Raw genomic sequence first — 13974 nt, forward strand, 5'->3', positions numbered from 1 at the left:
CTTAGTAATATTTTAGGAGTTTTTACTTCAAATGTAAGCATAAGCAAGACTTCACTCGAATTAGGGCCTGTTCAAGGTGCACTTTGAAGATTTGCTCTGAATGTCATAACTGTGACACAAGAGGAAAACAAACCATCTGCATTTTACTCACCATTGGCTTCTATGCATTTGAAGCTAGGGATCCAGCCTGCATATTGCTGTTGTTTATTACTATCATACGCTTCACTGTTTTAGCTTTTATCCCTCACACAGTAGTCTGCTATAATGCAGAGTGGGGAACTGCAGGTCCTAGGGCCTGCTCCAAATAAAGCTTTCTGGGTTCTCCATATATCAATGGTCTTTCCCCCATGGCATACCCTCGAACTGTACCATTTTATCAGAGACAATATTAATCCTCTGTTATTTCACTTTTTTGGCTGCTTTTAAAATGTCCCAGTTTCTCTCTCTTTCTTCTACTTTCCCCCTTAGTTCTCAGCTTACATCAATTGCTGCAAACTGAGCTCAAAGTCCCAGAGTAGTTTCCACTTCAGGAACTCAGCAGTAGGGAGAAAAGAGGATGGACAGAATCCTGCACAGTAGAACCTTATCGTATTAAAAAATGGGACAAGAGGCAGCAAGACAGAAGTGACTTTCAGTTTATCTTTCTGCATGCCCTTGAAGTACCTCTGTTCTATTCCTGAGGAGGACAGTCATAAAAGTGTGCCTTTTGTTGTGCTGGAAAAATCCATTTGGCAAATCTGCTTTTATGACCATCTCCCTCTGGAGGGAGAACAGAAGTACTATGATATCATGCAGAGAGGTAAACAGAAAGCTGCTTCTATCCCACTGCCTCTTGTCTTACTTTTGTAATGCAATTAAGCCTCTTAGTCATTATGGATCAGCTATCTTACATTATTTAGAGACCTGACATGGAAAATGCTATGTACACTCATCCCTCCACATTTGTGGCTTTGACTTTTGCAGTTTTCATTATTCACGGATTTGATTAATATGTTCTCTCTAATAATATCTAGATCCTCCAGTGCAACTCTGTGGTCAGCTTTAACCAAAACTTGCACTGAAGAAACTAGAGAGTCTTAGAGAGAACACTCGACTAGGCATTTGTGGCTCCTCAGCACAATTCTGTGGTTGGGGTCCGGCAAATGTTGGCCACAGAGTTGCACTGGAAGAGCTAGAGATTCCTAGAGAGGTGTTCTCTCAGGTAAAAACATAATGTTTTTCTTATTTGCAGTTTTTCCTCATTCACAGGGGTCCTGTACTCCTAACCCCAGTGAATGTGGAGGGACAAGTATAGTATGTTAGCTATCAAGAGTTATGGATTTTAAAACTATGCAGCCTACTACACTTGCCTCAAAAGGAGAAACATTTCAAGGGAGGGAGAAACTAAACATTTTAGGAATGACACTCATTTTCTTTTCTGAAAGACAGATTCTACAGACATCTAATTCTATACAGTGGACCCTTGTTATATGCTGGGAGGTTTGGTTCCAAGATCCCCCATGTATAACAAAATCCGTGTATGCTCAAGTCCCATTAAATATAATGACAAGGCAAAATGGTGTCCCTTATAAAAAATGGAAAATCAAGGTTTGATATTTGAAATTTATACTTTTTTGGAATATTTTCAAACTGTATGTTTGAATCTGTGTATAAAAAATCTGTGTATAAGAAGGGCCGATTGTACATGTGTAATGCAAGCTCCACTATATTTGATGGACTCAACATCCAAGCAAGTGAGCAATGGATTGATGGCTTAAAAATTAAACTCCTGTTGAATCCAGGTGGGCAAGCAATCATAATGAAGCCAATTTACATCTGAAACCTGATTGGTTGATTATTGGCATTACTTGCTACATCAGCACTTAACAGATTGAAGAAACAATGGAAACTCCAGAATCTGATGGTTTTCCCCACAAGTGTTTTAGCCAATTCTTTCTGAATTGTCTTAAAGACTTACACTCATCCTCACACATTCTGGGGGTGACTTTTTGAAAGCATGACACCAGAAGCATCTTCCGGAGAGGCACTGTAGCCCTCCACTAATGAAGAATGCCCAAAATGTTAACTTAATGAGTTCTCACAGTGAAGAAATAAACCGAATGGAATAATTCAGACACTCTCCTTCCGTTCCAAACTAGGTGCTACCTGACAAAAAGGTAATAACGTTCTTCTGCTTTTTGAATCTGAATAAATAATGAGGGATGGTGCTGGTTTCACAGCTGAGCTGAAATTTCTCATGATTTTCCCCCCAGAAAGATTTCTATTTTCGTCAGCCACATTGCTAGAAGATCTCACTAGAAAACTGACTACATAGATTATTTTTCCAGAATATTCTTTCCCATTGTTTATTTATGTATTTGATGCCAAGAATTATTTCTCTCCAAACTATGTTCTCAAATGACATTAGGTCCAGGAGATGGGGGCTGTACACACAGCCCTAAAAGGGTGGCCTCCATCCACTCCTTTTTCGGCCAGATGGCACATCACAGCCCTGATCTGGCCTTTCCAGGTAGCAAAAAGGACCAGCAAAAAGTGGAAAGGCTGTGATAGCTGTGGCACCGCAGCTATACAGTGCCCCTTTGGTGCTGCATCATGCGGACACAGTGCCAGAGGAGCTCTGTGATACCACGCACGGTGTGGAGCAGTGCGCAGCATCATGCTGTGCTGGGGGCAGAGCTGGGGCATGCGTTATATAGATGCTACACCCCGACTCCGCCCCCAAGTTGGCCTTTAAGGCCAGTCTGCACAGGGTGTTGGTAAAGTATGTGAAATGGCTTACCAACATTTCACAGATGGAAAACTGGGACACAGAGTGTAGTCAAGACGGCAGAAGTTATTGATGAGAAAGGACAAGCAGGCTAAGAGAGAGTGCAGCAGTATTCTCTGGCCTGAACCCAGTGACGTCACTAGGGTTGGCATCACCCGGAGGCGGTAACTCATGAAGTTGCCCCCCCCCCCATTGACCTCCTCCCTGACAACACCATATAGAGTCCTTAGTAATGTTTTTGTACTAATGATACTCATAAATTATAACCCCCATATATAAATTTAATTTAATTTAATTTTTTTAAAAAAAAAATTCTAGGGCCTCTCTTTTGTCATCCCATTAAGATTGAGCCCACTATTTGTTTGTCAGTTTAAAGTGAGGTGGGCGCATGCTATTGCCCGTTTCTGTCCAAAAGCAAATGTTTGGGGATCAGTGGTGTGTCCCCCCTTAGAGTGTCACCTGGTGCGGTCTGCACCCCCTACCCCCCCCCCCCCATTGAAACCCCAGTCTGAACCTATTGGGAAAGGCAAGATTTTGCCCTCTCCTCACCTCTCCCCATTCCACTGAGCGCAAGCTAATTTTGGACTTGGAACTCAGTTTACACCAATGGAAATAAGGAAAATGGGAGGAAGAGGGAAAGAACTGGGGCATTCTAAAAGCAGCTGAAAAGATGGAACAGCAGAAAATTAATTGGATACCCCCACCAAACTGAGACTGTTGCAAGATATGAATCAGTAGCCAGACTGCCAATACTGCTGCTGCTGCTGTCATATGTTAAAGCCTTGCCTGATATTCACCTTATAATGACTTATGAGTATGACAAACTTGCAAAAATTACACAGGCCTGAAAAACTGAGGGTCATTCATGCTAGCTTTATAGAAATTTAGCATTCTAAACCCAAAAATGACCCCAGATTTCCACTGTCATGTACGTTTTTTTCACAACTTGCTTTGATGTTTTCATGTTGTAATATGGGACTGAATGACCTAACCCTCCAATGAATTATCCTGCAAAGAGTAACTTGGAGGATTTAATGCCCCAAAGTGAAAGCAGCCAACAGAGTCAGAAGGCATTTGCTTCCCTCTGCTGGTTTCATTTGAGAAATGGATTTAGTGTCCCCCCCCTGGTTAAACATTTTAACATTGGTTAAAATATAAAAGAAAAGAAGCAGAGAGAGGGAGGTTTCTTTGAGTGTTTGGGTGGTGTCCAAATTCTTTTTAGTTTTCAAGAAGGAAAGTCTGGACACAGGTCCGCATCACTAGCTTAGTTTAGGTAGGTTGACCACAACATTTAGATTGGATGCAATTTGAAAAAGCCCTCAGCCAAGACTTTTATGGTAGTAGAGATAGAATTCAGTGCAAGATGCTGGATCACACATCTGTGCACCATGGGCTTGAGTGCATCTGTCCTGCAACAGGCAATCCCTCTCCACCCATTAAGTCAAACAAGCATTTGTGTACTTGTAAAATCATTGTCATCACTAGGCACCATACTTAAGCTCTGGGAGATTTTAATTATCCAGTTTTAGAACTATTTTTAATGAGATGCTTTGGGATGTTTTAAATTCATTTTTGCTATGGTTGCCTGACTAAAAATTGGAGACAACATCTCAGTCTTTAATGAAAAAGGAATTTCTGCAGTGGTTGCTTGTGACACAACCAGGTAACAGGAAGTGTCTGTTGAAATTCCCTCTTCTACACAACTTATTAAAGGCAGACAAACCATCTCCAGTTTTTACTGTGGCCACCCTTGTGGTTATAGATTCTGTCTTAGGTTTTTGCTCCTATAGGCATTATCTAGCCATTGGAGTTAATTTGTGACTCACTTTCTATCCATTCATTAAGACATTAATGTCCTGTCTTTTCTCATTCAGTGACCAGCGAGCCCATCATGTCTACTAAGAAGCCAGAATCACATATCATGTCTTCAGAGACCTCTGAAGAAAGCCTGGAAGAGGAGGTAGTTTTGTACTGAAATTTGGTTATGTGTTCTTCTAGCAGGGAAAGTTTATTGGTGTTTCTATCTATTGGCTTAGCTTAGGAAACCTTATTTTTTTCCACTAGAGAAACCTTACTGTCCAAATTTTGTCTCATTAGTGGTATCACTATCCTAATTTGTAAAGCGATTTTAAAACTGTGGGAGAAAAAGAACTGGTTAGTGGGCAAAGAGAGTGCAGAATATAAAAATCCTGAAAAGAGTATCTCGAGGGAAAGGGAAGTGTTGTATAACCATTGGATATTGATTTTTTCTCAATAACCGAATTCTAGATTTTAAACCTGAGAATGATTTTCCATGTCTTGGATCCATCTTCTCTCATGACTCAAGAGACAAGGGGAAGGTCAAGGTTATTTTGCCTTTTATTGGTTGAGTGTTTTGTTTGGTAGGTGTCTAGTTCCTTCTCAGTGGAGGTGATTAAACACTGATAATGTACCTCTTTCTGGGTTCTACGTAGGGTTGCTATATCCCGGATTTACCCGGGACTTTCACGGTTTGGGGGCCTCAGGAATGTCTCAGCCCGGTTTTTAATACATGTCCTGGGCCTGGCCTCCAGTGAAGGCCTGCAGTCGCTTTCTCCCGGCTGTTTTATGGGAAAGCTCCTCCTCCTCCTCCTCTGGTCTTGGCCAGTGCTGGGGACGCAGGAGCTGAAACTCTGCCCCCTGAAGCCTCTCCCACTCCTCCCACCGGCTCTCCATGACTCTGTTCACTTCCCTCCTCTCTGGGCCCTGGCTTGCCCTCTGCTTTGCTTCTCAGGCAGGCAAGCTCCCAGCTGAGGGTGGGGTGGGGACCAGTCAGATGCCTGGAGGCCCTCTCCGTTGCTCTGAAGGGGGTGCAAGCAGCAGGGAAGGAGAGAGGGGGGGCCAGGCTCCCTCCGCTTCCTCTTTCCCCTCAACTCCTCCAAGTGCTTCTTTGTCTCCTTCTTCTTCTTAGGGAAGGGAAGGGGGGCTGGACTTGCCTCTGAGGAACGACGGGAGCGCACCTGCCTCCCTCCCTGGCTCTTGTGTGTGTCTGTGTATACAACACAACAAGTCCAGCCCCCCTTCCCTTTCCTTCCTCCTCCTCAGAAGAAGAAGGAGACGAAGAAGAACTTGGAGGAGTTGAGGAGGAGGAAGAGAAAGCGGAGGGAGCCTGGCCTCTCCCTCTCTCTCTCTCTCTCTCACACACACACATATATATATATACACACACACTCACACATATACACACAAATATGTATACACACATACACACACTCGCATATATATCCTCAGATGCACTTAGTCTCAGACTGAGGTGCTGCAAAATCTCTATGTCTTTTAATTCTATTATTATTAATTATTATTATTAACTGAAAGAGTCTGCTTCCTCAGATGCATTTAGTCTCAGAGGTGCAACTAGATCTCTATAATATAAGGATTTATATTAATGTTTTTTAAAAAAATATATTAATGTTTTTGGCTTTTAGTTGGTTATGTCCTCAATTTTTCTTACATGTCCTACATGTTGGGCTAAATTTTATCCTACAATTGCCCTACATTTTGGACTAAATTTTGTTCTACATTTTGTCCCGGTTTGGTTGTAGAGAATTATGGCAACCCTAGTTCTACAGGACCAATTATATTTAAATATTTAATATTCAAAACACAATCACAATTTAAGTCCATCTATCTATCTATCTATCTAGATATATATATATATATAGATATATATATATAAAACAACAATACAACAAATTATATATTAAATCTGACACATCCAATGAAGTACCAATGCAGACCTCAACTCATCTGCCTGTGCTGCTCAGTACTTTTGTAAGATGTACGTGCAACCTTAGAGCTCTAAATAAAAAATACAAAATAGATGAGATACAATATCGATATTACACTATAAAGAATTTCCTTTTCGCTCCTTCCTAAATACATAACCGAAAATCTCACTACCTTATTCAAGATGAAAAGGGCCTACTCCTTACCAGAGGCAACTGCAGCTCCCCTCCTTTTCAGCTGTCCCCCTCTTTCTGAATTCAAACGTTTACGTTTTACCCTTTTCCTTCATTTTGCTTGCCCCCTTCATAGCTACTAGAGTTGCCAGAGTAAAAATTGGAGAGGCCTGTGTAGAAGAGGGAATTTCAGCAGTTGCTGGTTACCTGATTGTGCAACAAACAAAACCTGCTGAAATTTGCTCTTTTACACATTTAAAGTACAAGAGCTCTTGCCAGTTTTCAGTCTGAAAACCCAACACATTTCTGGATGTAGACCTACTCTAGATGCAGCACTAAGAAGAGGATGACTTTGTATTAACATGTACCAAATATATAATCTCCTGCCCTCTGTTCTGAGGGTGTTTAGCAAAAAAGTTCAAATTCATCTTGGCAAATTGGGGAAACATCATTTCTAGGCAGCAGAGATAATGAAGGGAGGTAACATTCCCTTTTATTGTTTATTGATTGGAATTACTCACCTCCCCCTGCGGCAGTGATTTCTTACTGGAAAATGCATACAGGTCATATACAACCACTTGTTGTTTTACTCATTATAGGGAAGGAAACAACTCTTGAGAGTCTGAAGCAATTCAGATAGGGAAAATAGCTTGGCTGGTATTGCACTCATGACTTCTTTCTGGGTTTCAATTTTAGAATATCTTGAAGAGAGTTGGCAGTCTGCCTCTGGTATGCTCTGTCTGTGACCTGGTGTCATCAAACTACACCTCCATTAAAAGAAAAAGTTCCTACCTTCAGACAGTGTGTAATGGGGCAGAAAAAAGTGTCAAGTCCCTCACCGGAGCTGCAGTGAGCAGGGCACAACCACTTTTGACTACACTCGAACCTCAACGTGAGTCAAAATGCAGATATGGATAGCTGCATTTGTGGGAGTTAATTGTAATGTGTTAAAATAGAACCACCATTCCATTAAGTTACTGTTCTTTGCTCATCACTTGACCAAGACAAAAAGTTAATTCTACATTCACAATACCATTTTGGTCTTCACATTCTTCATGACATTGTTTCTCCACCTCTGGCACCCCAGATGTTTTGGACCTCCGCTCCAGAAATCCCAGGCAACAGGAATTTTGAGCTGAAATCCAAAATATCTGGAAGATCAAAGGATGAGAACTGTTGTCCTACTGGGAACTTGATTTCTTTTTAAATTGTCTATTAGGTGTATGGTTCCCACTGAAGAGCAGGAATCTGTTGGCCACTCAAAATTGTTGAGCTGCAACTCCCATTAACTTTGCACTGGATATAGACTGATGGCAGTTGCAGTCCAAAACCATCCAGAGGGTTGCAAGTGGCCAATATGCCTTAGGATAATACCACTGAATAGTGATTCTGAATGACAGTATCTCTAACCCAAAGAGATCTACAATTTATGAAGGGGTTTATATACCAGTGCAAACTTCCATTCCATCGTAGTAGCCTCCACTGAAAGGCTGCTGAAGACAGCAAAGGTCCATGTGTCACAGATGAGGCACATTCCTACTACTACTACTAATAATAATAATAAGTTTTATTTATAAACCGCTATTCCATGTTGATCATAGCGGTGTACAGGTAAAAATTGCAATATCAAATACAAAATACAGGATAAAAATTGCAATACATAAATAAAACTTAACTAAAAACGTTTCAAAATACAGATTAAAAACCATACATCAAATCCAGGCCAGCTAAATGTGCTCGATAATGCTGTACATATAGGGGGGAGTCATATATCATCAAGGAGCATCGGGGAAGGCTTGCCGAAACAGGAAGGTCTTAAGTCTCTTTTTAAAGAGATCCAAGGAGGTGGTGGAGCGGAGTTCCTCAGGAAGGGTGTTCCAGATCCCAGGGGCCGGGATAGAAAAGGCCCTTTGTGAGGTTGATACATATCTCATTATCGGGATCCTCAACAGATTCTTCCCAGACGACCTGAGTGTGCGGGGCGGACTATATGGGGAGAGGCGGTCCTCCAAGTACCCTGGACCCAAGCCATTTAGGGCTTTATAGGTTATAACCAACACCTTGTATTGTGCCCGGAAGCGAACAGGCAGCCAATGGAGATCAGGCAGAATCAGTGTTATATGGTTGGCCCTGGGACATCCAGTGACCAACCTAGCTGCCATATTCTGCACTAGCTGAAGCTTCCGGGTTTGGTACAAGGGTTGCCCCATGTAGAGCGCATTACAGAAATCCAACCGAGAGGTTACCAGAGCATGTACCGCTGTTTCAAGGTCCTCCTGGCCTAGGTAGGGTCGCAGCTGGCATATCAGCCGAAGCTGGTAACAGGTGCTTCTGACTGTTGCATCCACCTGAGAAGTCAGCTGGAACGACGAGTCCAAAAGCACCCCCAAACTGCGAACTGAGTCCTTCAGGGGGAGCGTGACCCCATTCAGGACAGGTGGACAAATTTCACCACCCAGACCAGGCGAGCCTATCACTAGTACTTCTGTTTTCTCTGGATTCAAGCTGAGTTTGTTTTTCCTCATCCAGCCCATTACCAACTCCAAGCAGGCATTTAGAGGAGAGATGCCATCCCTAGTTACTGCATCAGTCAGGGACACAGAGAAGCATATTTGGGTGTCATCAGCGTACAACACCGCGCCCCGTGTCTCTGGATGATCTCTCCCAGCGGTTTCATGTAAATGTTAAATAGCATGGGGGACAGAATAGCTCCTTGAGGGACACCAGATGTAAGCGCCCTCTTATCGGAGCAAACGTCCGTATACTGTCTAGTCTGTATAGATAAATATACTCTTGTGTGCTTCAAAATATGTATGTTCTTCACATGGAGGAACACTGCTTAGGATTTGCACAATAGATGCATAGGGCAGTCATGTGTCCTACCGTAGAGAGAGGACAATGCTCTATACAAAGGTATACTCCCTTTGAATGGCTGTTCATTTAACAATAACAAAAAAGAACCTTGAGAAGGAGGAGAAGAATAGCAACTCGGCAGCACAGGTTCCTTTATCACAGTCTTCTCTATTGGAGCGAAATGTATTATATTTAGTTCTTTCGCAGTTTGCATCTACACATATTTATTTTCATATGTTGATATAATACAAATATTGGTTATATTTCATTCTCTCTATGATGAATTTCCTCTTTATTAGCAATGCACAAGCGACCATCCTACAGATGTACATCATCATTTGACAAAACTGTTCCTCTCCACCACATGTCTTCTGTATCCAATAACAAATTTACCCTTCACCTTCCCATAACTGCTCTCCTGCATTAACACTGGAAACAAGGCATGTTAGAGATAAAAATATATGCATGATTTTAAATATGAAAAAGTATTAGACTTGCACATTTTTTCTTGTTTAAATAGCAGTCAAAGGAAGTCCTGAATAAGATTGGGACAATGGCACACAAGGTTTAAGGTATTTCACATTTCTCCTCTCTGCCATGGTCCCAACAACAACAACAGTCCCCTTCATCCAAAGCCTCCCAGGCTGGAGCCCAGATGTGGGATGGAGGCAGGGTTTATTGCACACTAAATCGCCACCAAACTGCAGGCTGCCATCAGCCCGGATCACAGCCGGGTCCAAGCCGCACTCCATCAGCAGTTTTTAGACTTTGGAAAGCTTTCCGACTTCTAAAAATTGCTGGTGGACCGCAGCTGGGACCAGGGCTGATGGCGGCCAGTAGTTTGGTGGCAATTTAGTATGCAATAATCCCTGCCTCCATCCCGCGTCCTGGCTCCAGCCCTTTAACTGAGGCATGCCTGTATCCTGCCTTGGTATTTTGTAACCTCTGCAATCTTTCTTGTAGGACCGCCTAATACAATGTTTTTGGTGCCACAAGCTATAAATCATAAGTAAAAAAACTCAGAAAGTGACTCTAAATAAAAACTTTTGTTTTCTCTGATTAGTTGCAACAGCAAACAAGTATGCTTGTCGGGGACTAGATACAGTAGAACAGAAGTTGCCTATTCTTCAACAGACGGCTGATCAGGTAGCTATTGTTATTATTATTATTAACCTTTATTTATGAAGCGCTGTAAATTTACACAGCGCTGTACATACAATCTTTTTAGTTAGACGGTTCCCTGCCTTCGGGCTTACAATCTAAAAAGACATGAGTCAACCAATTGTTTCTGAAACAGGTCTTTAAGAGAAAGGTCTTTATAAGAAGCAGTTACCCGTTCTCTGGGAAGGCATGTTAAGTTCCCGAAGACAACATGGTTAAAAGCCAATAGGGCTATGGAGGCAGATGAATGCTTAAGGAGCTCTGACACATGGTCAGTCATTTTGTACAATGGGCACATTCACACTGGCTTGCTTGGTTTTCGAAAAGAACTCTGGTTTCAGATCTGCTTTGGTTTGTGTTGAAGCTGGCAGGTGCAGGGGCAGAAGGGATGATGCAGAAGATACAGTACAAGCCTATACATGTTTACTCAGAAGTTATTTTTGCTGATTCAGTGGGACTTAGGGCTAGGAAGGTATTATAGGACTGCAGCCTAATCAAGTGGGTAGGGGCAGCAGAATTGTTTTATTACTACTGACATCATGACATCCAGTGTGGTATAGTGGCTTGAGTGCTGGACTACAACTCTGAAAAATAGGCTTTTAATCCTTGCTCAGCCATGGAAACCCACCTATGGCAAATCGCACTCTCTCAGCCTCAGGGGAAAGCAAAGGCAAAACCCTACTAAATAAATATTGCCAAGGAAACCCTGTGATGGGTTCATGTTTAGGTCATCTTAAGTAGAAAATGCTTTAAAGGCACACAACAAAAAGAATAACAAAAGTTAATCCCATGGGATAGTGTAATCAGAGGATGAAGACTTCTCTTTCAATCCAGTACAAACCAATCTTCCCTTTACCTGTTGTAGGTTGTCTCCGAAACAAAAGAGATGATGTCTTCTAAAGTTGCAGGTGCAAAGAGTGCTGTGACTCGTAGACTGTCGGGGGTGGTCTGTATGACCAAAGATGCCGTGCAGGGTAGTGTGAAGACAACAACATCCATGGTGACTGGGAGTATGAGTATGGTGATGGGAACAAGAATGGGACAGATGGCCAAGAACAGTGTGGAAGCGATGCTGGGCAGGTCCCATGCCTTTGTGGATCATTATCTCCTTGTTGCTGATGAAGATACGAGTAAGAACTCCTTACTGGGCTTATGTCTACACTTATTATTGTTTAGAATGGTTTGGGATTTTAATGGCATGGGCAAATAGAAAACCAATGAAAAACGATTTTGACTAAGCAGGAGCAGGAACTTGAAAATACAAGCTATTTGGGAGCAGAACAGACTATAATGCTACTGTAATAGTAAGTTGTTTCAGGCTCTCCTGTTTCAAACTATTTCACCCATATTCACAAAGAGTCTCATTGCATTACAAAAGAAAGAGAAGAGGCACCAAGATAAAAGTGGCTTTCTGCTTATGCCCCCATGTGACATCGTTCTCCCTCAGAGCAAGATGGTCATAAAAGTGTGGCTTTTGCCAAACAGATTTTTCCAGCACAACAAAAAACACAAGTTTACAATCATCTCTATCAGAAACAGAAAGTATGCGTTTCAGGGGCATGCTGAGATGTAAACAGAAAGCTGCTTCTATCTCACTGCCTCGTCTCACTTTTGTAATGTGCTAAATGTCAAAGATAGCTGAATGCTGATCCTGTGTATTGCGCCCTCACTGTATTTGCACTTTAATAGTGTAACTTGCACTCTTTTCCTTTCTGCACTATTTTTTCCTCAGTACTTGCAATGTCATTTGCACTTCCCTGTTTGCCCTGCTTCCTGCATCTGGATTGGTTTCCCTTTAGTTTTTTTTTTTAAATAAACCATAACAATGCAATTGCTGCATGATGCCACACCACTATTGGACTACAGCCTTTAAAAATATTAATATGTATTAAAAAATTAAAGTATGCTGTGGCAGTAATGCTGTAGTACCACAGGAAAAGTGGAGGAGAGATCTTTGGGAAACGCCCCTTCGTAGTAAAGGCATCTGAATAGTGGCTTCCAAAGGTTAACAGGTCAGGATTACACCATGACTACACTAAAACATTTAGAATTTTTTTAATTATTTAAAAATCTAAAATTTTAAAAAGAGTTTAGAGCACAGAAACAAACCAGGAAGCACATCTGTTCTGTTGAGAAGTCTTGTCTTCCCTGCCCAAGCACTGGAAGTAGTCTGAGGCTTCCTCACCAGAGATTTCCTTGGGAATCTCCAAGGAAGCACAGCCACACCACATCCATACTTCATTCATTTTTGCAATAAAGAGGAATGAGACATGTACACTGGTTACTGAACCACAGCAAGATTGGGGGTCATTGACACATACTTTTCCAGCACACACATACAAAAAATTAAAATCCCAACAATTCTACAGCACAATAACAAGAGAGAGTCACGGGCATCATGCAATAAGGCTGAAGCAAACAGAATGAACCCACCACTATGGTATAATAGCATCATATGATAAGCACCAAAGGCTTCCACATGTGTTATGTTTTTAAACAGGGGCTGGATGTCCACCTATCAGCAGTAGGTTAAGATATTCCTCCCAGGCATTTAATGGTATCAGATTGGCCAGATTTTATATCTAAGTAGTATGATGCCAAATTTTGAGTACTCATTGTTTATTATACTTTGGGTGATACTTAGTTTTATAATATAGCTAGACTACTTGTATAATTTCTGTTTTTTAACACTGGTATTTTTAGCTGTCCTCTATTTATTGAAATCTGTCTAAGAAACCTCATAAACCAAAACCTAAAGACATCCAAAGTTCAACATTACCTTCATACAAGAAGAGTCAGGTGGCCCTCAGCTTTTGCTGTATTCTTACAATTTTACAGTCATACTATGGTTTTCTTTTACTTTCAGTTGAAGTTACAACCTGTTGCCAAACAAAAGTAAGGGATTCCATGCAACAAGTGCAGAGACAGATAACATGTGATGGTTACTTGTCCTGCTTGATCTCCCTGTTGAACAAATTCCATCGCTATGCTTCCAGGCAATCTAGGCACCGTATGAGGCGTGCAAGCCAGAACTTCCAAAGACTCCTTGAAAACCACTATCTGGTAAGACCACACTTCTTCTTCTTTTCTTCTTTGTTTTGAGCTAGATGGAAATATCAATCACACTGGTTTTTAAAAGGAAATGGTTGAAATCATTCTTGTATTACGTCCATTGAGGCATAGGATTGCTCGTTATCATGCAGCATCTATCTATTTTAGACAATTAATATAGCATTTATTTTAACAGAGATACTCACAGAAGTGGTGAAATACATC

The 13974-nt window shown here is 41.6% G+C and overlaps 1 protein-coding gene across 2 annotated transcripts in view; it reads left to right on the forward strand.

Moving 5' to 3' along the window:
* Nucleotides 1-13974, forward strand: part of LOC149311693 (perilipin-3-like) — a 30729-nt gene that overhangs the window by 14414 nt on the left and 2341 nt on the right. For both annotated transcript variants that reach the window (XM_089526691.1, XM_089526690.1), the window contains exons 3-7: nt 4642-4727; nt 7381-7576; nt 10601-10683; nt 11564-11828; nt 13565-13761. In XM_089526691.1, the coding sequence (XP_089382817.1) occupies nt 4642-4727; nt 7381-7576; nt 10601-10683; nt 11564-11828; nt 13565-13761 (827 nt within the window). The remainder of the gene's footprint in view (nt 1-4641; nt 4728-7380; nt 7577-10600; nt 10684-11563; nt 11829-13564; nt 13762-13974) is intronic.

The sequence above is a fragment of the Sceloporus occidentalis genome, unplaced genomic scaffold (genome assembly GCF_023333645.1).
Source record: "Sceloporus occidentalis isolate IW3139 unplaced genomic scaffold, rSceOcc1.0.p SCAF_5, whole genome shotgun sequence".
In the NCBI taxonomy this organism is placed as follows: domain Eukaryota; kingdom Metazoa; phylum Chordata; class Lepidosauria; order Squamata; family Phrynosomatidae; genus Sceloporus; species Sceloporus occidentalis.